Source organism: Nerophis ophidion, linkage group LG12 (genome assembly GCF_033978795.1).
Source record: "Nerophis ophidion isolate RoL-2023_Sa linkage group LG12, RoL_Noph_v1.0, whole genome shotgun sequence".
In the NCBI taxonomy this organism is placed as follows: domain Eukaryota; kingdom Metazoa; phylum Chordata; class Actinopteri; order Syngnathiformes; family Syngnathidae; genus Nerophis; species Nerophis ophidion.
This window is the reverse complement of record NC_084622.1, coordinates 3,185,600-3,213,434: the sequence shown is the minus strand read 5'-3', so window position 1 is coordinate 3,213,434 and position 27,835 is coordinate 3,185,600. Positions and strand designations below refer to the sequence as shown.

General features: G+C 39.4%; 1 protein-coding gene across 2 annotated transcripts; it reads left to right on the top strand.

The window, feature by feature from the left end:
• LOC133562894 (dnaJ homolog subfamily C member 24-like) lies at positions 1–27,835 on the top strand. Of its 2 annotated transcripts, none has more exons than XM_061916710.1 (5): positions 1–97; positions 2,025–2,122; positions 3,474–3,600; positions 24,389–24,457; positions 26,891–27,835. In XM_061916710.1, exons 1-5 carry the CDS (start codon positions 70–72, stop codon positions 27,106–27,108), a joined length of 540 nt encoding a protein of 179 aa, XP_061772694.1. In that variant the 5' UTR covers positions 1–69; the 3' UTR covers positions 27,109–27,835. The 2 variants fall into 2 exon arrangements, with proteins under 2 accessions (XP_061772694.1, XP_061772693.1); XM_061916709.1 differs by lacking the exon at positions 1–97 and adding an exon at positions 820–1,014.

Sequence of the window (27,835 nt, the reverse complement as noted above, 5' to 3'; positions counted from 1 at the left end):
CCCTCACCGGACTGTTAACAACAGCGAACACTTGGCTCACCAGTGAGGGATTAATATCTTCGATGCTTCATGGCTGACGGCAACTTGCTTTTCTCAGGTCTGATCAATTATTATTTGTTATTTTAAATAATATGTATTTGCTGTTTAGCTAATTGACGTGTGTATATGCATTATTTTATAATTCGGCAATATAGTAGCCGATATTGAGCGTTGCTTTACAGCCAGTGTTAAATGTACCGTGTTTAACACAATAACCAGAGGTGGGTAGTAACGCGCTACATTTACTCCTTTACATTTACTTGAGTAACTTTTGGGATAAATTGTACTTCTACGAGTAGTTTTTTTGCAACATACTTTTACTCGAGTATATTTATAGAGAAGAAACGCTACTTTTGCTCCGTTCCATTTATCTACATTCAGCTCGCTACTCGCTACTTTTTTTTTTATCAATCTATTAATGTTTGTTTTGGTTATGACAGAGCTTCAAAGTAGAATCTACGCATGCTTGCGTTTCACCAATCACATGCAGTCACTGGTGACGTTGGACCAATCAAACAGAGCCAGACGGTCACATGACCGTGATACGTAAAACCCGACTTAAACATGTTGACAAAATTATTGGGGTGTTACCATTTAGTGGTCAATTGTACGGAATATGTACTGTACTGTGCAATCTAATAATACAAGTTTCAATCAAAAGTGTAAGGGGAAAAAGACACTTTTTATTTCAACCGTACCTCCCGTCAAAAGCCTAAAGACTGATCGCACAGTTCCTGTCTTCACAATAAAAGCGCCGCTCCATCGCGCCTGCGTTAACAAAATAAGAGTCTCCGAAAGCCAGAGCATACAAGCTAGCAAGCTACGGTGTTTGCCGCCAATGTATTTCTTGTAAAGTGTATAAAAACAAATATGGAAGCTGGACAAATAAGATGCCAAAAACCAACAACTTTCATGTGGTATTAGACAGAAAAGAGGAACTTGTTTTCTCCTCCGTTGGCAAGTCATCAGAATCAGGTAATACACCAACTTATATTCTTGTCTTCATTAAAGATAGGAATCTATATGTTAAACATGCATGTATATTCATTAAAACACCTTCAACATGTTAACAAAAACGGCAAAATAAATAAATATAAATTATATACTGTATATATAAATGTATGTATATATGTGAGTGTGAATGTTGTCTGTCTATCTGTGTTGGCCCTGCGATGAGGTGGCGACTTGTCCAGGGTGTACCCTGCCTTCCGCCCGATTGTAGCTGAGATAGGCGCCAGCGCCCCCCGCGACCCCGAAAGGGAATAAGCGGTAGAAAATGGATGGATGGATATATATATATATATATATATATATATATATATATATATATATGATATGTGTGTGTATAAATGATTTGTGTGTGTATGTATGATATGTGTGTGTATGTATATGATATGTGTGTATGTATATATGAGGTAGATCACCTCGACTTGGTCATTTATTAAGTAATTGATTAACGTTGAAAAACTTATTGGGGTGTTACCATTTAGTGGTCAATTGTACGGAATATGTACTGTACTGTGCAATCTACTAACATAAGTTTTAATCAATCAATCAATCAAATCAATGAATGCCTACTGAGCCTATGGTGCTGTTAAGTTATTGTGGCTCAATGTGCCATTTTTTTATTTTATTTTATTGTACTATTATTTAATATTTATTATTGTTTTAGTTGCTTAAGAGATATTCCTGGCTCTGAATTTGCTCATTTCTATTTTTATGTTTTTGTGCAATATTTGTTGCCGTAATCAGGTTAGTCATCAGTTACTCAGTACTTGAGTAGTTTTTTCACAACATACTTTTTACTTTTACTCAAGTAAATATTTGGTTGACTACTCCTTACTTTTACTTGAGTAATACATCTCTAAAGTAACAGTACTCTTACTTGAGTACAATTTCTGGCTACTCTACCCACCTCTGACAATAACTGACGAATACTTTCCAAAATTGTATGTAAACATATGTTTTCTATGTTTTAATTTAAGATGTGTCTGAGGAGAAGGATCATTATGCTGTTCTGGGAGCTTGTCCTTCAGATTCACTTCAGGAGCTCAGGCACAGATATAAGAAGCTGGCCTTGCAGGTAACACAACACCTCTCTCTTTCCATTGCTCTCACAAAGATAAATATGATATTGATTTTTGAATTTTTTTTAAAACTAGTTTAGGTACTTTTTGGTACAGTGGAAGAACAAAAAGCAAAACAAAAACAGATAGCTTAGCTTTTGTGTAAACAAGGGATGGCGCTATACATATTGTGCTTGCTGCAATAACGACATATATCACAATCCATTATTTGGCGTATAAACTATAATATAACTATTTAATAAAACAAAGGCTCCTAATTTGGCTGTTTTGTATGTTCGCTTCTACATTAATTTTAAGCACTTATTCTTATGCTGTTTGGGTACTTTACATTAGTGTTTGGGTGATACTACACATTTGGGTAATCTGTTTTAGAAAAAGTAGTTTTGATTCCAAAATTGGCCACACTAATGTTAATACTTCAAAAGTTTCAGGATAAATACATTTTTAAATTTTTGTTCACATTTGTAATCCATCCATCCATTTCCTACCGCTTATTCCCTTTTGGGGTCGCGGGGGGCGCTGGCGCCTATCTCATCTACAATCGGGCGGAAGGCGGGGTACACCCTGGACAAGTCGCCACCTCATCGCAGGGCCAACACAGATAGACAGACAACATTCACACTCACATTCACACACTAGGGCCAATTTAGTGTTGCCAATCAACCTATCCCCAAGTGCATGTCTTTGGAAGTGGGAGGAAGCCGGAGTACCCGACAATATCAATTGATATTTTTAATTATTTCCTTATTACCTTTTATTACATAAAGAAAATCTTAATGAAGTCAATACTGCAAAATTACAAAAAAAAGCTAAATATACGATTGGCTCTTACTTCTTGAGTTTGTAAACAACTAAAAGAATATACATATATATATATATATAGTGATCAAAAAAACTATCGAAATAGTCACTTTAGTTCTGAGTATATACCTACACTATACTTGGTATCAACTGCCGATATTAGTACTGATCCGTCCACCCTTGTTTATATTCAAGAACTCTCGCATAGGGTTTAGCTATGATTTTTCGTACCCTCCTACAGTGTGTAATGTTATTTTTTGTCCTCCAGTGATAATAATACATGTAAGAAACAAAGTTTATTTACAGCAATGGAGGCACGGATAAGTGATTTAGAAGTTGCTCTGTGGAGAGACATTTACCCCTGGTGAGGATGCTACAGTACTTTGAGGACGCCTTTGTTCTCTTATCGCTGTAAACACATGTAACACATTATAAAAGGACTTAAGTCCAATTATTCATTCATATACTGTGTATACTTGCATATTTGTAATTATTTTTTAAGCATATTAACCATTTTTGACTTGTGTGTTCTCGTTGTTCGAACAGTGCCACCCAGATCGTCTTGGAGAGTCAGAAGCCAAGTCTGGTCTGAAGATGTTTTTTGAAATTGATGCAGCCTGGAGAACTTTGAGTGATGACAGCACCAGGAGTCACTATGACCAACGGAGAAGAGGTATCAAAGTAACTATCTGCAATTGTTCCTTTCATTGGCCATTATTGTTCAAATAGTTTTATTTATTTTTTTCGTTAAGATGGCGACGTGCACAAACTGCGGCAACTGGCTCTCATTTTAATCTGTCTTGTACGTGTGATACTGTATGAATGTGATTGTGTGAACGGTCTCAGTGGTTCATCTTCCCTAATCGAATTGCAGTGAGTTGGATTTATGTGTCTCATTGAAAATTACAGGCAAGTTTCATCAGTCTTAACGCAACCCAGACGGCATTGCTAGAGCTATGGGCTCGCAGTCGCTTGTCCTCGGAATGGAGAGACGATGACGCCTGTGCAAGCAATTATATCAAAAGAGGTTTTGCAGAACAGGCCTGCTAGCAAGGAAAGCATAAAAACCACACAGTCCACCAATTCCGAGCATCTTTCTAACCAATGCCAGATCCAGCATCCACAAAACAAACAAACAAACTTCAACTCTTGTTGGTGAGCAATAACAGGTTTCGGGACAGCTGCGCGATTGTCGTCACAGACTCAAGGCTACACTTGCTCATCCTAGACATAGTTGTTTAGTTAACAGGCCGCAGCCTGCGCTCCTTTGAGCAAATCATAGGCTTTGGTAGCAGGCGAGGAGTAGGGCAGTGCATCTACACACTGGGTGCATGGAGGACAAACGATAACATTATTTACACCCTCTGCTGTCCAGATCTAGAAGCCATCTCAGTAGTTTGCAGACGGCTTTAATCGGGTGGTAGAGCAGCCGTGCCAGCAACCTGGCAGTTCCGCCATCTTAGTCACGACCGTTGTGTCCTAACCAACCTTGGGAGGGACGGGGTTAGGGCTTTGCATGGCAGCTCCTGCCATCAGTGTGTAGGAATGGGTGAATGTGGAAATAGTATCAAAGCACTTTGAGTACCTGAATGGATGGAAGAATGTATATTTAATTAAATTGTGTGTGCGTGCGTATACAGTGAAACCTCAATCTACAAACTTAATTGGTTCTTGAACATGGTTTGCCAACCGAAAATCTTCGTATAGTGAAACAGATTTCCCCATAAGAATTGGTTGGACAGAAGTCCTTATTTTATATTATAAAATGCACAATTTGAAAAGAGTATAATATATATGTATGTATACATGTATACAGTACAGGCCAAAAGTTTGGACACAGCCTTCTCATTCAATGCTTTTTCTTTATTTTCATGACTATTTACAGTGCAGATTGTCACTGAAGGCATCAAAACTATGAAACTTGTGAAGTGAAAACCATTTCAGGTGACCAACTCTTGAAGCTCATCATCGAGAAAATGCCAAGAGTGTGCAAAGCAGTAATCGGAGCAAAGGGTAGCTATTTTGAAGAAGCCAGAATCTAAAATATGCTTTCGGTTATTTCACCTTTTTTGTACATAACTCTACGTCACAGTTTTGATGCCTTCAGTGACAATCTACAAAACCCGAAACCAGTGAAGTTGGAACGTTGTGTGACTCGTAGATAAAAAGAGAATATAATGATTTGCAAATCCTTTTCTAATTATATTCAATTGAATAGACTGCAAAGACAATGTATTTACTGTTCGAACTGAGACATTTAATTTTCTTTTGCTAATAATCATTAACTTAGAATTTAATGGCAGCAACACATTGCAAAGAAGTTGGCACAGGGGCATTTTATACCACTGTGTTAAATGGCCTTTCCTTTTAACAATACTCAGTAAGAGGCCAGTTTTTTAAGCTTTTCAGGTGGAATTCTTTCCCATTCATGCTTGATTTACAGCTTAAGTTGTTCAATAGTCCGGGGTCTCCGTTGTGGTATTTTAGGCTTCATATTGCACCACAAATTTTCAATGGAAGACAGGTCTGGACTTCAGTCAGGCCAGTCTAGTACCCGGACTCTGTTACTATTAAGCCACGTTGTTGTAACCTGTGGCTAGGGATCGTCTTGCTGAAATAAGCAGGAACGTCCATGATAACGTTGCTTGGATGGAAACATGTGTTGCTCCAAAACCGGTATGTACATTTCAGCATTAATGGTGCCTTCACAGATGTGTATATTACCCATGCTTTGGGCACTAATACACCTGCATACCATCACTGATGCTGGCTTTTGAACTTCTTTTCCTCTTTGTTCTGGAGGACACAAGGTCCACAGTTTCCAAAAACAATTTGAAATGTGGACTCGTCAGTCCAAAGAACACTTTTCCACTTTGTATCAGTCCATCTTAGATAAGCTCGGGCCCAGCGAAGCCAACGGTGTTTCTGAGTGTTGTTGATATATGGCTTTCCATTTGCATAGTAGAGTTTTACTTGCATATATATATATATATATACAGTATATATACAGTATATATATATATATATATATATATATATATATATACACATACATACATATATATATATATATGTATGTATATACACACATATATATATATATATACACACACATATATATATATATACACATATATATATATATATATATATATGTGTGTATATATATACATATATATATATATATGTATATATATATATATATATGTGTGTATATATATATATAGATATATATAGATATATATATATATATATATATATATGTATATATGTATGTGTATATATATATATATATATATATATATATACACAGTAGATATATATGTGTATATATATATATATGTATGTATGTATGTATGTATGTGTATATATATATGTATATATGTATGTATATATATATATATATATATATATATATATATATATATATATATATGTATGTATATACAGGTGCTGGTCATATTAGAATATCATGAAAAAGTTGATTTATTTCATTAATTCCATTTAGAAAGTCAAACTTGTAGAATGTATACATTCATTCCAAACAGACTGATACATTTCAAGTGTTTTTTGCCAAAAAGGAGATGATTATAGCTGACAACCAATGAAAACCCTAAATTGAACATCTCAGAAAATTAGAATATGGTGAAAAGGTCAGATATTGAAGACACCTGGTGCCACACTCTAATTAGCTAACTAACTCAAAACACCTGGAAAAGCCTTTAAATGGTCTCTCGTTTTGATTCTATATGACACACAATCATGGGGAAGACTGCTGACTTGTCCAACAGATGACCATTGATACTTTTAAGAAGGAGGGCAAGACACAAAAGGTAATTGCCAAAGAGGTTGGATGTTCCCAAAGCTCTGTGTCCAAGCACATTAATAGAGAGGTGAAGGGAAGACAAAGATGTGGTAGAAAAAAGTGTACAAGCAAGAGGGATAACCGCGCCCTGGAGAGGATTGTCAAACAAAACCGATTCAAAAATGTGGGGGAGATCCACAAAGAGGGGACTGCAGCTGGAGTCAGTGCTTCAAGAACCACCACGCACCGACGTATGCAAGATATCAGCTTCAGCTGTCGCATTCCTTGTGTAAAGCCACTCTTGAATAAGAGACAACGTCAAAAACGTCTCGCCTGGGCTCAAGACAAAAAGGACTGGACTGCTGCTGAGTGGTCCAAAGTAATGTTTTCAGATTAAAGTAAATTTTGTATCTCCTTTGGAAATCAAGGTCCTAGAGTCTGGAGGTAGACGGGAGAGGCACAGAATCCACGTTGCCTGAAGTCCAGTGTCAAATTTTCACAATCGGTAATGGTCTGGGGTGCCATGTCATCTGCTGGTGTTGGTCCACTGTGTTTCCTGAGGTCTAGGGTCAATGCAGCAGTCTACCAGGAAGTTTTAGAACACTTTATGCTGCCTGCCGCGGACCAATTTTATGGAGGTGAAGATTTCATTTTCCAACATGACTTGGCACCTGCACACTGCCAAATCTACCAGTACCTGGTTTAAGGACCATGGTATCCCTGTTCTTGATTGGCCTGCAAACTCATAGAAAACCTATGGGGTATTGTGAAGTGGAAGATGCGAGATGCCAGACCCAACAATGCTGAAGAGCTGAAGGCCACTATTAAAGCAAGCTGGGCTCTCATAACACCTGAGGAGTGCAACAGACTGGTCGACTTTATGCCACGCCGTATTGCTGCAGCAACTCAGGCAAAAGGAGCTGCAACTAAGTATTGATTGCCGTACATGCTGAAACTTTCCATGTTCATACTTTTCAGTTGGCCCACATTTCTAAAAAATATTTTTTGGTACTAGTCGTAACTAATATTCTAATTTTCTGAGATACTGAATTTGGGATTTTCAGTAATTGTCAGTACTAATCATCCAAATTTTAAGAAATAAACATTTCAAATATATCACTACGTGTGTAATGAATTCTTATAATATGTAAGTTTCACGTTCTGTATATAATTACTGAAATAAATCAACTTTTTCCTGATATTCTAATAATATGAACAGCACCTGTATATGTGTAAATATATGTATATATATATATATATATATATATATATATATATATATATATATATATACACACACATATATGTATGTGTATATATATATATATATATATACATATATATATATGTGTGTGTGTGTGTATATACATATACAGTTGTGATCAAAATTATTCAACCCCCACACAATTTTGGTGTTTTAGCAAGTTGGACATTTATTCCGTATTTTTGTTTATAGTCATATCAAATAAAGATGCATTAAATAGACAAATGCAACTTGAATTACAACATTATATTTTGTAACATACCAAGCAGTGTCATTTCTCTTAATATCTTATTGACAAAATTATTCAACCCCTTGAAGATCATAACTCTTAAGAACAGAATTTGAATAAGGTCTTTTCAATCAAGTGTTGAAAACACCTGTAGGTGTGATTAGAACCATAACGAGCAACAATTAAACTGATTGAAAAAGACTGTGACGCTCAGCTTCTTGTAGATGGTCAATGGTGTATTTGCAACATGGTGAAGTCCAGGGAGTGATCAAAGAAGTCAAGAGAGGAGGTAATTTCTCTTCATAAGAAAGGATATGGATATAAGAAAATAGCAAAGACATTACACATTCCAAGAGACACAGTTGGGAGCATAATTCGCAAGTTTAAAGCTAAAGGCACAGTGGAAACACTACCTGGGCGTGGTAGAAAGAGTATGCTGTGTGCAACTGCTGTCCGGTATTTGAAGCGTACAGTGGTGAAAAACCCCCAGGTAACAGCTGAGGAACTACAACAGGACATTGCAGAGGAGGGAACCCAGGTTTTGTCCCAGACAATAAGGCGCGCACTACGAGATGAAGGCCTCCATGCCAGAACTCCCAGGCGCACCCCACTTCTGACTACCAGGCACAAGGAAAATAGACTCCAGTATGCCAAAAAATTATCTGGACAAACCCCAAAGGTTTTGTGAAACTGTTCTATGGAGTGATGAGACAAAACTGGAGCTCTTTGGTCCTATGAATCAACATTATGTCTGGAGGAGAAAAAATGAAGCTTACAAAGAGAAGAACACCTTGCCTACTGTTAAGCATGGTGGGGGGTCAATCATGCTCTGGGGCTGTTTCTCTGCCTCAGGTACCGGGAATCTCCAGCGCGTTCAAGGCATTATGAATTATATTTCCTACCAGGATATATTAGCTGCAAATGTCATGAAGTCAGTGACGAAGCTGAGGCTTGGGAGACGTTGGACCTTCCAACAGGACAACGATCCCAAGCATACCTCCAAATCAACATCAGAGTGGTTGCAGAAGAAGGGCTGGAAGACTCTGGAGTGGCCTTCACAGTCGCCAGACCTAAATGCTATAGAAAACCTGTGGTGGGACTTGAAGAAGGGAGTTGCAGCACGCAAGCCCAAGAATATGAATGAACTGGAGGCCTTTGCCCAAGAGGAATGGGCTAAAATACCTGTAGGTCGTTGCAAGAAGCTTGTGTCCGGTTATGTAACACGTTTGAAGGATATAAGTACTGCCAAAGGGTGTTCTACTAAGTACTAAAGATGCATGTAACTAGATTAGATTAGATTAGATAGTACTTTATTTATTCCGTCAGGAGAGTTCCTTCAGGAAAATTTTAATTTTCAGCACAATCCCATTCAAGATCAGACAAAACATTACAGGGAGACAGAACAGGATCGCTGACGGGTCTGCCGGCTTCCAGCGCCCCTTACAAAAAAGATGAAATACAGGTAAACAAAGGGTGGGGAATGGGAGAAAAAAAGAGAAGATTAAAATAAAATAAAATAAAAATCGGTCTTAGCCTGGGCCCTGGAGAGGGGGTGCAGACTGAGGCCAAGGGAAAACAACAACTCATAGCCATAGTACACATCCCTCTTACATGTGTGTAAGAGGGAAACATAAAACATCAAAGAACACATTGGACATTAAAGACATTAAAGCAGCAGATACAACCAGACACTTCTACATACAGCTATGAATAAAAAGTAAAAGAAACATATCCACTGTGGTGGCCTCTGCGGTGTTCCACGCCATCGTCCGCTGGGGTGGAGGGAGCATGGCCAGAGACAGGAGCAGACCCAACAAAGCAACCAAGACAGCCGACTCCACTCTCGGCCAGTGTCCAGTCCGCATGGATGAGCGAGGATACGTCCGAGGTGACTGAGGTGTCCGACACCTGCTCACCCAGCCAAGACACCGCGAAGCCTCTCCGTCCCAGCGCCGAGTGCTAGCTCCGCTGCCCTGTCCCCTCATCCGCATCTCCTCCAGTCCCTCTAAACCGACTCCGGTGGGGCAGACACCCAGCAGCTGGTCTCCATGGCCAAAAGGCTCCCGGGAGGCAGATCCAGAGGTCCACAAAAAAGCACCACAGAGGTCACGGAAGTGCCACCCCTTGTTACGCAGTCCCAAAGGGTCCCGGACCAAAAGGCAAAAAAGTATAATAACACACGAAAACAAGAGGGAAACACAAAAGGATGATACAAGAGCACAGAGCTCCTGCCAAAAGCAGCCACTACAGCAGCGCCATCTTGGAAAAAACAAAAACAAAAAAAAAACTAGGTGGTTGAATAATTTTGTCAACGAGATATTAAGAAAAATGTCCTTTTTTGGTATTTTGTAAAATTCAGTGTTACAATTTAAGTTGCATTTGTCTATTTGACACATTTTTATTTAATATGACTATAAACAAAATACGGAATAAATGTCCAACTTGCTAAAACACCAAAATTGTGTGGGTGTTGAATAATTTTGATCACAACTGTATACATATATATATATATATATATATATATGCCTTACGCCCAATTGTAGCTGAGATAGGCGCCAGCGACCCCAAAAGGGAATAAGCGGTAGGAAATGGATGGATGGATGCCAGCAACTTGAGGGTTCCAAGTCACTGCCGCTGTGTCTTTGGGCAAGACACTTTACCCACCTGCTCTCAGTGCTACCCACACTGAATTAAATGTACCGTATTTTCCGCGCTATAAGCCGCACCTAAAAACCAAAAATTTTCTCATAAGGTGACAGTGCGGTTTATAACCTGGTGCGCCTTATATATGTATTAATATAAATATTTATTTTCATAGAGTTTAGGTTTCACAACTATGGTAAACAGCCGCCATCTTTTTTCCCCGTAGAAGAGGAAGCGCTTCTTCTTCTACGGTAAGCAACCGCCAAGGTAAGCGCCCGCCCACCTGGAAAGAGGAAGCGCTTCTTCTTCTACGGTACGCAATCGCCAAGGTAAGCACCCGCCCCCGTAGAAGAAGAAGCGCCCGGCTAATCAATGAATGGCATATTTAAAAACTTTGTAAACCTATAAGCCGCACCGGGTCATAAGCCGCGCCCACGCTGCGCTAAAGGGAATGTCAAAAAAACAGTCAGATAGGTCAGTCAAACTTTAATAATACAAACCAGTGTGCGAATGTGCAATCACAACAATAGTAACACACAAAATATTGCAGAGCAATAGCAACATCAATAACTCAACTTTGCTCGAACGTTAATGTCACAGCACACAAAAGAAACATTTAAAGCTCACCTTCAGAAATTATTCCTCATCCATAAATCCTTCGAATTCTTCTTCTTCGGTGTCTGAATTTAAAAATTGGGCGAATACGGCATCCAAAATGGCAGGCGCCGTCTCGTCGAAGTCATCAGAGTCAGTGTCGCTGTTGTTGTCCGGCAGTTCCATGAATCCTGCCTTCCTGGCCGGATCTTTTTTCAGCTATCTTGTTTTTACAATATGCGTGGAAAGTAGCCAGCTTTTCTTGAAAGTCTTTTGGCAGTTGCTGTGAAATAGTAGTCCGTGTGCGGATTGAGAGATTGCGTCTTTTCATGAACCGGAAACACCAAGAAGCACCACCTTTTAAAATCATCTAAGTGAAGTTGGCTTGCTAGCGCTGTTGCTTTCATTGGAATAGTGATGACCTTTACTTGGCGCAGGTCATCTTGTTGCTTCCTCCACCTCAGCACCATTGATTCATTTATGTTCAATTCTCTCACTGCTGCTCTATTTCCGTGTTCTTCTGCGTGACTTATTGCCTTGAGTTTGAATTCTGCGTTGTACGCGTGTCTTTTAGTAGGAGCCATTTTGTTGTCGTCTTTACAGAAACACACAAATGAAATGAATCGGATTAGCCGCGCGCTTCTTCTTCTACGGGGGCAGGTGCTTACCTTGGCGGTTGCGTACCGTACAAGAAGAAGCGCTTCCTCTTTCCAGGTGGGCAGGCGCTTACCTTGGCGGTTGCTTACCGTAGAAGAAGAAGTGCTTCCTCTTCTACGGGGAAAAAAGATGGCGGCTGTTTACCATAGTTGCGAAACCTAAACTCTATGAAAATAAATATTTATATTAATACATATATAAGGCGCACCGGGTTATAAGCCGCACTGTCACCTTTTGAGAAAATTTTTGGTTTTTAGGTGCGGCTTATAGCGCGGAAAATACGGTATATATCCATCCATCCATCCATTTCCTACCGCTTATTCCCTTTTGGGGTCGCGGGGGGCGCTGGCTCCTATCTCAGCTATAATCGGGCGGAATATATATATATATATCCATATATCTGTATATATGTTTAATAATGTATATATGTATATAAATATATATATATAATTTACAAATAAATTATTTAAAATTCGTACAATGTGAATTCCTGGATTTTTTTTTCACATTCTGTCTCTCACAGTTGAAGTGTACCTATGATGAACATTACAGACCTCTGTCATCATTTTAAGTGGGAGAACTTGCACAATCAGTGGCTGACTAAATACTTTTTTGCCCCACTGTATATGTGTGTGTTATATATATATATATATATATATATATATATATATATATATATATATATATATATATATATATATATATATATATATATATATATATATATATATATATATACATATATATATATGTATATATATACAAACACACACACATATATATATATGTACATATATATATATGTACGTATATATAAATATGTATATATATGTGTGTGTGTTTGTGTATATATATATATATATATATACACAAACACACACACATATATATATACATATTATATATACGCACACACAAACATATATATATATATATATATATATATATATATATAATGTACGCACACACGCTAGCTTCATTACATTACGATAGCATGGACAAATATGCATTAAAACACTCCTTGTAGACATCACACATGGGGCGGTTTAATAAGTAAGAATTGTTTCAGTTAAATTGTAAAAGTTACAAACATTGCTTGGGGTGATAAAGGAAGAATCCTTTCGAACAAAAACGCTATGGACGCTTATTTCTGGTTTACGGCATCACAACAGGAAGCACATTTTCAACCCGCAAAACCTGCAGTGAGCAGACTCGTACAAAGATGGCGCAACAGCACAAACAATAAAACACCATTTCAGTACTTTTCTCATTTTCTTGTAATCAGACAATACTTTCGATATATTAGATGGAATCCAAAATTATTGTCAGATTACAAGAACATATGAAAAGTATATGAATAAGAAGTCATAATGAACCTTTTTGAGCAACACCATTTCGGTCCTCTGCTTGGGTTTGATGCAAAGGTTATGAGCACAAAGCATTATGGGCATTAGGGGAAAAAAATCTTAAATTAGCCACTCCGGTTTATAAGGGGCAGTGTTTAAAATCTCCGAAAATAGTAATGGTTTATGGCCCCCCAAATTTCTGTATATGTTTGTATATCTACAATGAATAATACACGCAAACTTTTATTGGTCAGGCTCTTTGTGTATTTGAAATCTTTTAAAACGTAGCGTAAAAGGCTGAAATTTTTACCAAAAATACATAGACAAGACAGAACTCATGGTGAAGGTGGCAACTGGTCGTGACAAGTATCCCAATAAACTAAATTTCAGTCAGCTTTTCTTAAAAATAATTTTCTTCTGACAAAATGTTTTTTTTTTTCTAAAGCACTTATTCTACATTGGCAAGGAGTTTAATACTTGTTTGATATTGTGTTTTATGAATTACAATCTCAGCGCCCCCCGCGACCCCGAAAGGGAATAAGCGGTAGAAAATGGATGGATGGATGGATGGTGTTATTTCTACTCTTTATGCTACCCTCTTTGTTATCGTCCTTGTTCAGCTTTTGATTAATTAGTAAAGCAGCAACTATCCTTCACACGGTATTAACACTAATTAAAACCTGAGCAAAGTTTAACACTAATTATTAATGGTTCAAAGTCATTATCACTGTCAAAGTGAACATGATAATTAATGACTTTTTCTTCACAACCGAACTGTTAAAGCCAAGTGCGAACATTTGTTCACCTTTCATTCATTTACAAAAATGTATTTCATTGACCAGCAGGGGTTTATATGCAGATTTGCTCATGTGTCTATGGATATGGAAATATGTCAGATTGTCTTTTTTCCTCTTTTTTCAGTTTTTTCAGGTACCGTTTCTCATAAAATATGCCTTATAAAAAAAAAAAATTAATTCAGTAGTACTTTACGATTGATTAACCTTACTAGTATGATATATTTTCTTATTATTTTCAATTTAATTTCGGAGTGGTGTTGAACTGCACAGCATGTTAAAAAAAAAAGAAAAAGAAAAGTGGGACACCTATGTCCCATTGTTGGGTTGCTGACACTTCGGACTGAAGCACATGTAGGGCAAATAAGCGTTTTCCTGGCAAGAAGTCAATTTAAAGCTGACTGAAAATACCATGAAATAGTTCCAAAATTGAGTTTATTAAACACTATTTCAGAGTTCTTAAGATAGTCCATCATAAAAGCAGTACAAATGTTAAACAAAAAAACACAAAGAAAGGTTGGTGTTCAACCTGTTGCTCTTGTCAAGAGGAGCCAATTTAACAAAGCATTGGGTTGTGGTGACCACTTTGTCAATGTCTGTATGATTTGAAATAAACTGTAAAAGCCTATTCATACTGAATGTTATTTAAACACTGTTTCTGAATATCACCAAATATTGTTCCTAATAGGGTAGTAGCTAAATCTATGTAAAGATTGAGACAAAACATGAATTTCACACCATTAACGCAACAGCAGACAGTGAATTATAAATGACAGCAAAATATTTGGCTTGCACCAGGATATATTATGTTTGAAACAAATTGCTAAACAACCCAAAAAGTAACACTTACGACAACATTCACAAAGCACTTGTTAACATCTATCAAATGTTTACTTACCTATGCACGTTTAACTACATTATCTTTCAAGTCTTCTCTCTGAGCTGCCACCTTACGGTGGTAGAGGAGTTTGCATGTCCCAATGATCCTAGGAGCTATGTTGTCCGGGGGCTTTAAGCTCCCTGGTAGGGTCTCCCAAGGCAAACTGTTCCTAGGTGAGGGACCAGACAAAGAGCAGCTCGAAGACCTCCACGATGAGCACAAACAAACGACTCAGATTTCCCTCGCCCGGACGCAGGTCACCGGGGCCACCCTCTGGAGCCAGGCCCAGAGGTGGGGCACGATGGCGAGCGCCTTGTGGGCGGGCCTGTTCCCATGGGGCCCGGCCGGGCACAGCCCGAAGAGGTAACGTGGGTCCCCCCTCCAATGGGCTCACCACCCATAGCTGGGGGGGAAAGGAGCCTGAGCTAGTGCGCGAAGTAGAGAAATTCCGGCTGAATGTAGTCGGACTCACTTCGACTAACAGCAAGGGCTCTGGAACCACTTCTCTTGAGAGGGGCTGGACTCTCTTTCACTCTGGCATTGCTGGCAGTGAGAGGCGACGGGCTGGGGTGGAAATTCTTGTTCCCCCCCGGCTCAAACCCTACACTTTGGAGTTCAACCCAGTGGACGAAAGGGTAGCCCCCCTTCGCCTTCGGGTGGGGGAACGAATCCTGTTTGTGCTTACGCACCAAACAGCAGTTCAGAGTACCCACCCTTTTTGGGTACACTCGAGGGATTACTGGAAAGTGCTCCCCCGGGTGATTCCCTTGTTCTGCTGGGAGACTTCAACGCTCATGATGGCAACGACAGTGAAACCTGGAGAGGCGTGATTGGGAAGAATGGCCGCCCGGATCTAAACCCGAGTGGTGTTTTGTTATTGGACTTTTGTGCTCGTCACAGTTTGTCCATAACAAACACCATGTTCAAACATAAGGGTGTCCATATGTGCACTTGGCACCAGGACACCCTAGGCCGCAGTTCCATGATCGACTTTGTAGTTGTGTCATCGGATTTGCGGCCTCATGTTTTGGACACTCGGGTGAAGAAAGGGGCGGAGCTTTTTACCGATCAGCACCTGGTGGTGAGTTGGCTGCGATGGTGGGGGAGGATGCCGGACCGACCTGGCAGGCCCAAACGCATTGTGAGGGTCTGCTGGGAACGTCTGGCAAAATTCTATCAGAGAGAGTTTCAATTCCCACCTCCGGAAGAACTTTCAACATGTCAAGAGGGATGTGCTGGATAATGAGTCCGAGTGGACCATGTTCCGCACCTCTATTGTCGAGGCGGCCGATTGGAGCTGTGGCTGGAAGGAAGTTGGTGCCTGTCGGGGCGGTAATCTTAGAACCCCTTGGTGGACACCAGCGGTGAGGGATGCCGTCAAGCTGAAGAAGGAGTCCTATCGAATTCTTTTGGCTCATAGGACTCCGGAGGCAGTGGACAGGTACCGACGGGCCAAGCGGTGTGCAGCTTCAGCGGTCGTGGAGGAAAAACGACTTCCGGACGGCTTCCAAGCGATTCTGGACCACCATCCGCAGCCTCAGGAAGGGGGAGCAGTACACTGTCAACACCGTGTATGGTGCGGATGGTGATCTGCTGACCTCAACTGCGGATGTTGTGGATAAGTGGAAGGAATACTTCGAAGATCTCCTCAATCCCACCAACACGTCTTCCTATGAAGAAGCAGCGCCTGGGGAATCTGTAGTGGGCTTTCCTAATTCTGGGGCTGAGGTTGCTGAGGTAGTTAAAAAGCTCCTCGGTGGCAAGGCCCCGGGGGTGGATGAGATCCACCCGGAGTTCCTTAAGGCTCTGGATGCTGTGGAGCTGTCTTGGTTGACAAGACTATGCAGCATCGCGTGGACATTGGGGGCGGTACCTCTGGATTGGCAGACCGGGGTGGTGGTCCCTCTCTTTAAGAAGGGGGACCGGAGGGTATGTTCCAACTATTGTGGGATCACACTCCTCCGCCTCCCCGGTAAGGTTTATTTAGGTGTACTGGAGAGGAGGCTACGCCGGATAGTCGAACCTCTGATTCAGGAGGAACAGTGTGGTTTTCGTCCTGGTCGTGGAACTGTTGACCAGCTCTATACTCTCTGCAGGGTTCTTGAGGGTGCATGGGAGTTTGCCCAACCAGTCTACATGTGTTTTGTGGACTTGGAGAAGGCATTCGACCGTGTCCCTCGGGAACTCCTGTGGGGAGTGCTCAGAGAGTATGGGGTATCGACTGTCTTATTGTGGCGGTCCACTCCCTCTACGATCAGTGTCAGAGCTTGGTCCGCATTGCTGGCAGTAAGTCGGACACTTTTCCAGTGAGGGTTGGACTCCGCCAAAGCTGCCCTTCGTCACTGATTCTGTTCATAACTTATATGGACATAATTTCTCTGCGCGGTCAAGGCGTTGAGGGGTTCCGGTTTGGTGGCCGTGGGATTAGGTCTCTGCTTTTTGCAGATGATGTGGTCCTCATTGCTCTCACTGGATCAGTTCGCAGCAGAGTGTGAAGCGACCGGAATGACAATTGGCACCTCCAAGTCCGAGTCCATGGTTCTCTCCCGGAAAAGGGTGGAGTGCCATCTCCGGGTTGGAGAGGAGATCCAGCCCCATGTGGAGGAGTTTAAGTACCTAGGAGTCTTGTTCACGAGTGAGGGAAGAGTGGATCGTGAGATCGACAGGCAGATCGGTGTGGCGTCTTCAGTAATGCGGACATTGTACCGATCCGTTGTGGTGAAGGAGGAGCTGAGCCGGAAGGCAAAGCTCTCAATTTACCGGTCGATCTACGTTCCCATTCTCACCTATGGTCATGAGCTTTGGGTCATGACCGAAAGGATAAGATCACGGGTACAAGCGGCCGAAATGAGTTTCCTCCGCCGTGTGGCGGGGCTCTCCCTTAGAGATAGGGTGAGAAGCTCTGTCATCCGAGAGGAACTCAAAGTAAAGCTGCTGCTCCCCCACATTGAGAGGAGCCAGATGAGGTGGTTCGGGTATATGGTCAGGATGCCACCCAAACGCCTCCCGAGGGAAGTTTTTAGGGCACGTCTAACCGGTAGGAGGCCACGGGGAAGACCCAGGACACGTTGGGAAGACTATGTCTCCCGGCTGGCCTGGGAACACCTCAGGATCCCCCGGGAAGAGCTAGACGAAGTGGCTGGGGAGAGGGAAGTCTGGGCTTCCCTGCTTAGGCTGCTTCCCCCGCGACCTGACCTCGGATAAGCGGAAGAAGATTGATGGATCTTTCATGTCTTAACGCTTAATTCATGTACCAACTAGATACCAAATATGTGCATCTATATTTTTGTACTTCTACTCTTAACGAGTTTAAAAGTGTGGTCGATCAGATAGTTTGAAAAGCTAGTTTGAAAATATTCAACATCACTTTAGTGATGTTGAATATTTCACATTTTGAAATATATCTATTTCTAGGATTTTATGAATCTACTCCATCACAATTGCCTACCTTTTCATCATACTGTATGTGGTTTGTATATTTAAAGTGCACCCGTAATACTTGTTTATGTACATGTGAATTTCTTAGTTGTTTTTTTTAATCAAATTTGCAAAATGCTCCTAAAACACTTTTTCACAGTTTCATGGTGGGGTATTGTGTCTAGATTTTTGAGGATAAAAATGAATTTATTTAATTTTGGAATAAGGCTGTAACATAACAAAATGTGGAAAAAGTTAAGCGGTGCGAACACTTTCTGGATGCACTGTAGATTTAAACCCATGGAGTCCATGGTAGAATTTCCTCTTATGCCTCCGCATTTACCTTTTGTATTTCAGTTCAAAAAGGTTGATCTCGCTTTGGTTGTTTTGTTTTTTTAATTATTACATTCAATGCAAAGCTGTGATTTTCACATGCAAATATACAAAAATGTATAATTCAAAAACATGTCCACATTTTAGCAAAACAGTTCATTACGAAGTTAACTACAGTGGAGGTGGCGACTTGTCCAGGGTGTACTCCGCCTTCCGCCTGATTGTACCTGAGATAGGCGCCAGTGCCCCCTCGACCCCAAAAGGGAATAAGCGGTAGAAAATGGATGGATGGAATACAGATATTAACCTTATGCCATGTGAGACCTCAGGCACTTACAAATGACTAATTATCAGGCATGTGATTTTTCTCTCATAGTCGGAAATCTGTCTTTTTTTTATCTCTGTAAAAATGTAAACAAATATTTAAGTTTTTCTTTGTTTTTTCCGACCTACAATGTGTGTTAAAATCTTGATCAGTCTCTTTGCCATACCTTCCAACAACTATGGTTTTCGCGTAATGAGTTCGGTTTTTGATAATCCATTCCGGATTAAAACTGCAGTGGTAAAACTACGGTTTTTCCATTAAAAATTATGAACTTAAAAATCAAAGCTACGTAGCGAAGCAACTCCAGGGACAGGGGGAAAACATATGGGAAAAATCAATGTTGATTGGTTGGTTTACGTACAAGAAAATCCACGATTGGTTGGTTGGGTTACTATGATGAGTCACGATTGGTTAAAATGAGGGCAAAACATTACGGAGAGGCCAATCAGAGGCAAGATAGGGCGGGTCATCGAACCAGGAAGGGAGATCACAACAGACGCACACATCCCAAATGACCACGAGAGAGACAGAGGAGAGGAGAGGAGAGGAGAGGAGAGGAGAGGAGAGGAGAGGAGAGGAGAGGAGAGGAGAGGAGAGAGAATATTCAAGCGGGCGATTTACATATTAAAAAAACTGGTGGAAGATGGCAGAGGGATTCTCTTCCTTGGATTTTTCTTCTAGCAATGTCTATGACGTCCAGGAAACCCACACTGCGTCTACTTTGCCACATTTAAACAAATGTATGCGTCTGGATAAAACAATGCCCTATACATTCATTTTGGTTGTTTACCATGTAAGCCCAAATCAAGACTGCTTTCGACATGGACGACGTGGAATACACATTTAAAAACACACACTATTGTGGCAGACGTGACGACTTTTGCTACAGTACAGCCTGTCTAAATGCTACATTTAATTTTCATGGATGTTCTAGAACTTTTTCCACTGAGGGCCGCAGGCTGAAAAATCAAAGGGCCATTTTGATAATTTTCTTTTTTAAAAGCAATACAATAGTTGTTGTTTTTTTTACCTTCTTGGCTTTCCTCAAGTTTGGTCCCAGGTCTCCGGAAGGGTCTCAGTCATAAAAATGTTAGTCATAAATTATTATTTTTTTCATTTAACGCTTGAATCTCGAGATCAACTTCAGGTCCGTCTGTCGTTATAACATTTTTTTAAATTTAGTTTTTTATGTTCATGGCCTTTATGTCAAAACCCTTATTTGTATGGCAAACACACAAACTATTCAACATTTTCCCCCAAAACATTTCAAAGTGGAATATTTGACGTGAAGTAATTGGAACCCTAAAAAGGTCAATAATTCATAACAATAAAAAAAAAAATAAGTGTTGAAAATAAGCCAAATGTATATTTATTTATTTTTTTACTTTTAACGCTAAAGTCTGTAGATCTCTTGATTATAAGATTTTATCATTTTTTCATAATTTTTTGTTTGTTTGATGCCCTTTTTGTGAAAGAAAACTTTGTTTTGCACAAAATATCCAATATTATCCCCCCAAAATATTTGAAAGTGAAATTGTTCTAGTGAAGTAATTGGAGCCTTCAGCAGGTCCGCATGGCAGCTTTGTGTTATTAGTGTCAACATTGCAACTTTTTCTTGTTACATGTCACTGTTTACTCTTTTATTACACTCTTTTATGTTTTAAATTTTTATTATAGTATTTTTTAGAATGGGCCGAGGGCCATTAACAAATTAGCTGGGGGCCACAAACAGCCCTGGGGCCGCACTTTGGACACACCTGTTCTAGAACAAGACAGTAGCTGACATTTTGTTCATTATTTCTACTGTTTCTATTTTGACATTGAATAGTTGAATCATTTTGAAACGTAAACATCATCACTGTAATATATTTGTTATTTCATGCTTTAAATCAATGGTCCCCAACCTTTTTGTATCCGCGGACCAGTCAATGCTTAATAATTTGTCATGAAAAAGGGACGTTTTTGGTCATGAAAAAGGGAGGTTTTTGTGGTTGGTGCACTAATTGTAAGTGTATATTGTGTTTTTTATGTTGATTTAATAAAAAAAATAAATATATATATATATATTTTTTTTTTAAATAAAAAATTCTTCTGCGGCCCGGTACCAATCGGGCCACGGTGGTTGGGGACCACTGCTTTAAATCACAGATGGCTATTCAGATAAAATAACTTAGCTAATAGGATAAACATTGTTTGTACTCTTTAGGATTTTTGCATTTGGAGCAATTACAAACCCAGTTTCCATATGAGTTGGGAAATTGTGTTAGATGTAAATATAAATTGAATACAATGATTTGCAAATCCTTTTCAACCCATATTCAATTGAATGCACTACAAAGACAATATATTTGATGTTCAAACTCCCCAAAATATTAGCAAAAAAAAAATATTAGCAAAAAAAAAAGAAGTTTATTTTTTTTTTTTGCCATGATATTTAACTTAGAATTTCATTGCTACAACATGTGCCAAAGGAGTTGGGAAAGGGCATGTTCACCACTGTGTTACATCACCTTTTCTTTTCACAACACTCAATAAACGTTTGGGAACTGAGGAAACTAATTGTTGAAGCTTTAAAAGTACAATTCTTTCCCATTCTTGTTTTATGGAGAGCTTCAGTTGTTTAACAGTCCGGGGTCTCTGCTGTTGTATTTTATGCTTCATAATGCGCCATACATTTTCCATGGGAGATAGGTCTGGACTGCAGGCGGGCCAGGAAAGTACCTGCACTCTTTTTTACGAAGCCACGCTGTTGTAACACGTGCTGAATGTGGCTTGCTGAAATAAGCAGGGGCGTCCATGAAAAATTTGGCGCTTAGACGGCAGCATATGTTGTTCCAAAACCTGTATGTACCTTTCAGCATTAATGGTGCCTTCACAGATGTGTAAGTTACCCATGCCTTGGGCACTAATGCACCCCCATACCATCACAGATGCTGGCTTTTGAACTTTGCATCGATAAGAGTCTGGGTGGTTCGCTTCCCCTTTGGAATGTTTCCAAAAACAATTTGAAATGTGGACTCGTCAGACCACAGAACACTTTTCCACTTTGCATCAGTCCATCTTATGTGGTCTCGGGCCCAGAGAAGCCGGCGGTGTTTTTGGATGTTGTTGATAAATGGCTTTCGCTTTGCATAGTTGAGCTTTAACTTGCACTTACAGATGTAGCGACAAACTGTATTTAGTGACAGTGGTTTTCTGGAGTTTTCCTGAGCCCATGAGGTGATATCCTTCAAAGATTGATGTCGGTTTTTGATACAGTGCCGTCTGAGGGATCGAATGTCAAGGTCATTCAGTGTTGGTTTCTGGCCATGCCACTCACGTGGAGGGATTTCTCCAGATTCTGTGAACCTTTTGATGATATTATGGACCGTAGATGTTGAAATCCCTAAATTTCTTGCAATTGCACTTTGAGAAACGTTGTTCTTCAACTGTTTGACTATTTGCTCACGCAGTTGTGGACAAAGGGGTGTACCTCGCCCCATCCTTGTGAAAGACTGAGCATTTTTTGGGAAGCTGTTTTTATACCCAATCATGGCACCCACCTGTTCCCAATTAGCCTGCACACCTGTGGGATGTTCCAAATAAGTGTTTGATGAGCATTCTTCAACTTTATCAGTATTTATTGCCCCCTTTCCCAAATTCTTTGTCACGTGTTGCTGGCATCAAATTTTAAATTTATTGATTATTTGCCCCAAAAAATATTTATCAGTTTGAACATCAAATATGTTGTCTTTGTAGCATATTCAACTGAATATGGGTTGAAAATGATTTGCAAATCATTGTATTCCGTTTATATTTACATCTAACTCAATTTCCCAACTCAAATGGGAATGGCGTTTGTAGAAGTGGAGAGGGAGTCGAAGAGACATCAATTGGCTATAAATCCAAGGCAGAATCTACGTAAGCAGAAACAAAATAGAAAATGAGAGCTGCTCAAAAATTTGCCAGGGAGGCTCATGTCAGAGCCATCAAAGCAAAAATGCCAAAATATTGTGTGAATGAACCAAAGTAATGTCTACATAATAAAATGCATTAACCATCTGTGGTTGTGAAGTGAACAATAATACGGTTGTAAGTACTGTATAGAGTAGGCTAACCCATGTGGTTCCTGTGGATGTCAACACAAGTTGTAATTACTATAGAGTGTGGTGTAGTGCGAACAATAGACACGATTCACAAAAAAGTGCAATTCCCTTTTAAGTATACTCTACATAAATTATTTTGAAGTTTTCAATACTATAAACATGGGAGTGGACAATTTGTTTGCTTTTTGCAAATGTATGACGTTTTTAAACATTATTATTCTGTACAAAGGGGCATTTTTATCTGTTCTAAGAAGACAACTTTATAACATTTTATTTAAAAACTGTAGGTTGTGGCACTGCTTGTCTCCTTTAAATCTACTATTTCTTGATCAAATAAAAGCAAAACTTAAATTTTATTACCTCAGTATTTTGTGGTTTCTTTAAAAAGTGGGAAAAAAAATCACAAATCAAATTTTTTTAGATTACATTTGTTGGGAATAATGCCCAGGTCTATGTTTTAAGGTGTAAATGACAATACACCTTGCACACCTTGTATTTTGTTTTAAAAACAAAATGGACATTTTGTTTTGTGTCTGCATGACTTCTTTTCCACACAAGCTTATTTTTGCTGAATTGATCCATTATGTTCCGTTGTGTTGCCAAAATAGCTCTTCATGCATGTGGCGTACGGTGCCCTTTGCAGTCTGTCCAACAGAAGTTGACTCATTGACTTTAATGGAAACAGATCTGTTCCTTAGTAGTTTGGAGATCCGTGGTAAGACTCCTTGCCCATTCCACGTTGGTTTAAAGGGCGGCCATGTGATGACAATATGCTGCGCCACCTTAAACTTTGTACATGCGTTTGGTTATTGACTCACAGAGTTCTAATGCAGTAACAGTAATAATAAACCTCAACAAAGAATCTTACCAGTCATCTTTTTTTCTTCAGTAATGTAAAGCCCAAGTTTGCTTACGGACCCAAGATGACCATGAATGAAATGAATTATTTCAAAGTACTCATTTTTTGGTGAAAATTACCTTTTACACTTGCACATACAGTGAAACGCAGCATAACATTCCCAGGAAATGTTGTGTATTGCCTTGTTTAATGTTCTTCTACTTATGCCATAAAATGTATTCCCTCTGCAGCTCAGGAACTGAAACAGGATTGGCTTGTTGACTCTACAGTCTCGATGGATGACATGACCTGGAATCAAGGTAACTACACATTAAACCATCATGGGTTTTGGTCTCTTTTTGCTGAATCTTCTACAATTAGTTACACATTGAACTGTACCACTGCACTATATGCTACCTCTACTTGGGTGGGACCTTATTAGAAATTTTGTTTTATAGGGGTGTGACTATATGCTATACCAGGGGTGCCCATTACGTCGATCGCGAGCTACCAGTCGACCGCGGAGGGTGTGTCAGTCGATCTCCAGCCAGGCTTTTAAAAAAAAATAGACCTAAAAATTAGTGATCATCAATCTTCACCAAGACGTCACTTAAATGACATTCACGGTACCGGAGGGTCTTGTGAGATGACGCTGGCTGCTGCAAGATCATTATTATGAAAATATGACCGAGAGGAAGGCGAGAAACACTTTTTATTTCAACAGACTCTCGCGCCGTACCTTCCGTCAAAACTCTAAAGGCCGACTGCACATTTCCTATCTTCACAATAAAAGCCCTGCCTCATGCTGCCTGCGCTAACTAAATACAGAGTCTCGGAAAACTGGCGTGCACAAGCGATCCCTCAGAAAGCTGGCGTGCACATCACTTGTGCACGCCAGCTTTCCGAGACTCTTATTTTGTTAGCGCAGGCAGCATGAAGCGGGGCTTTTATTGTGAAGATAGGAAATGTGCAGTCGGCCTTTAGAGTTTTGACGGAAGGGACGGCGCGAAAGTCTGTTGAAATAAAAAGTGTTTCTCGCCTTCCTCTCTGTCATTTTTTCATAATAATGAACTGGCAGCAGCCAGCGTCATCTCACAAGACCCTCGGGTGCCGTGAATGTCAATCAAGCAAGCTACGGAATTTGCCGCCAATGTTTTTCTTGTAAAGTGTATGGAAGCTGGATGAATTAGATGCCAAAAACCAACCACTTTCATGTGGTATTGTACAGAAAGGACAACTTTTTTTTTCCTCCATTTGAAAATGTGGGCGTTATCATCATTACTGTCTGATTCCAATCAATGCAAGTCATCAGAATCAGGTAATACACCAACTTATATTCTTGTCTTTGTGAAAGAAAGACATCTATATGTGTTACACATGCTTGTATTATCATTAAACACATTTAACTTGTTTACAAAAATGTCTCTTTCATAAATAAATAAATATAAATGATATATATAAATGAGGTAGATCCCCTCGAGTTGGTCAATTGAAAAGTAGCTCGCCTGCAGAAAAAGTGTGGGCACCCCTGTGCTATGGTATATCCCAAAATGAGTATCTACATCCAATCATACCTCAAGTTGATCTTTCACACTTTAAAAATGCTAAAATTAAAAGTGAAATACCTATATTGTATACACTTTGTACCAAAGACTGTCTTAAGAGGTAATTGTCTTTTTCCACTTTTGTATTTCACCGGGAAAGTCACATGTTAATGACCAAAGGTTATTTCAAGCTATGGCTTTTCCTTCCCCTAAACTACCTGTATATGTTTTTAGGTCCTCTTTCTTTCCATAATATGGGCTATTGCATTGGTGGCCCACAAGATAGGTACAAAAAAATATATAATTGTGTTTTGCAGCACATTTAAAAAAAAAAAACACTAGAGTGCTTGCTGTCATAAAAATGATCTTTGATTAATTTTATTGCATATTGGTCCTTGAAAACAACAGAGCGCTCCTGTAACTCTTACATAATAAATAGATTAAAATCAAATGTCTACTATAGGACGCTGGTTCTCCGAAGTCCGGCCCCTTGTTCCTTAGCTCTCTGTAAATGTGGCCCGCAAAACAATTTAGTTGACTATTCCTTTCTAATACCCTACTGATTAGCATTAGCAATTTTACTTGGTGATTTCAGCACCACCTAATTTGGTATTGAAAACTACAATTGAAATGTGCATTACAACTAAACAGTTGGTGTGTAATTAATACAATATCAAAATCTAAAGCCTTACAGTATGTACACTTTGTAGGACTAAACATAAGACAAGACTGGCACGTTAAACTTCATGGCAAAGACTACTTCCTGCCCAAAGCAACACACAAAGGTCAAATCGAAAAGATTGCATACTTGCTGTAATACTTTTTTGGAAATTTAAAAAAATAGAAACTTACCTTCAGCTTTGGTGGCTTTATTTACAGATGGTGTGGTAACAGCCCGTCACTTTCAATGTGTCAGGCTAACTGTGAAGCTCTGTAAAACCTAGCCTAAACACTACTGCCATCTAATGTCTTGGAATTGCAACTGCATGTAGGTTAACAAAAACACTTGCAAATGGGACTCAGAAACAATCATTATCAGCTGACTGTTAAATATTGAATAACCTTTTTTTAATACATTTTATTATTCAAGAATGAACATTTATTACAACATGAACATTCACCAACAAGTACCAACATTTTTGGTATTTTAATCATGTTAATTCTTCAGTTCTTAACGATATTTTGTATGGCGACTTTGTGCTTTTTCAGAGGAGGGTGGTTATTCTTATAGCTGCCGCTGTGGTGGACAGTTCAGCATTACACAAGAGGAGATCGATGCAGAAATGCTTCGGAGGCAAGGTGCTGCTAAAGTAGAGGACACAATAGAGGACCACCATTGGGTTGTATGCTGTGACACTTGCTCCCTCAGTGTGTATATGACATTTCCATCAAATAGCACTCCAATTTCCAAATATGTTAATAATTGAAGCTTGGAATTGAAGTGTTTTTTCTGATATAAGAGCTGGTTTTACTACATATGTTTTCAGTACATTAAAAACTAATATGTGTTTAAAAAGAAGTTTTTTTTAATAAAAATAACGCAAGTTTGGATTTTATTTTGTCCAGAACTCAACAAAAGTAACTACTTTTCCCCAGCCTTAATTCTTGCTTAGAGCTTGCTGTTTTTAATTTTTTATTTTAAGGAATACGCATTGTTATGCCCCACAATGTTATTTTCTAAGACACCTTGAGGTGGAAATCAGTTTTGCAGTTTGTGTTCTATTTTGACCCTCCTGTCTTGCCGTAGGTTTGTGTGGGTGTGTTCAGAGAGCAGTTCAGAGCAGATGTCAAACAAACAGCACTGCACTGCAGGCTTTAAGCTTTCTTTTCGACTTTGAAGACTTTGAAGGCCTAAACCTGTAAGTTTATATTAATAGAATATTGTGACACATTAATTGTGTATTTTCAGTTTAAGATTGCTTTAGTAAGATATTTGTGGCCATTGTTGAAAGCTAATTACTCTCAGTATTTGTTGGTTTGGATGTTAAATAGGCTACATAGCAGACTTCTATAATGGTTTATATAGCTATGTACACATGTATGTTGTATATAGACATATGCTAAATGTAAAAGGTTTGTTTATGTGTTTGTGTTCACAGTTTTACAAATTATATGATTGATCCTTCACTAAAAAGGCCTAAACTACACTACAAA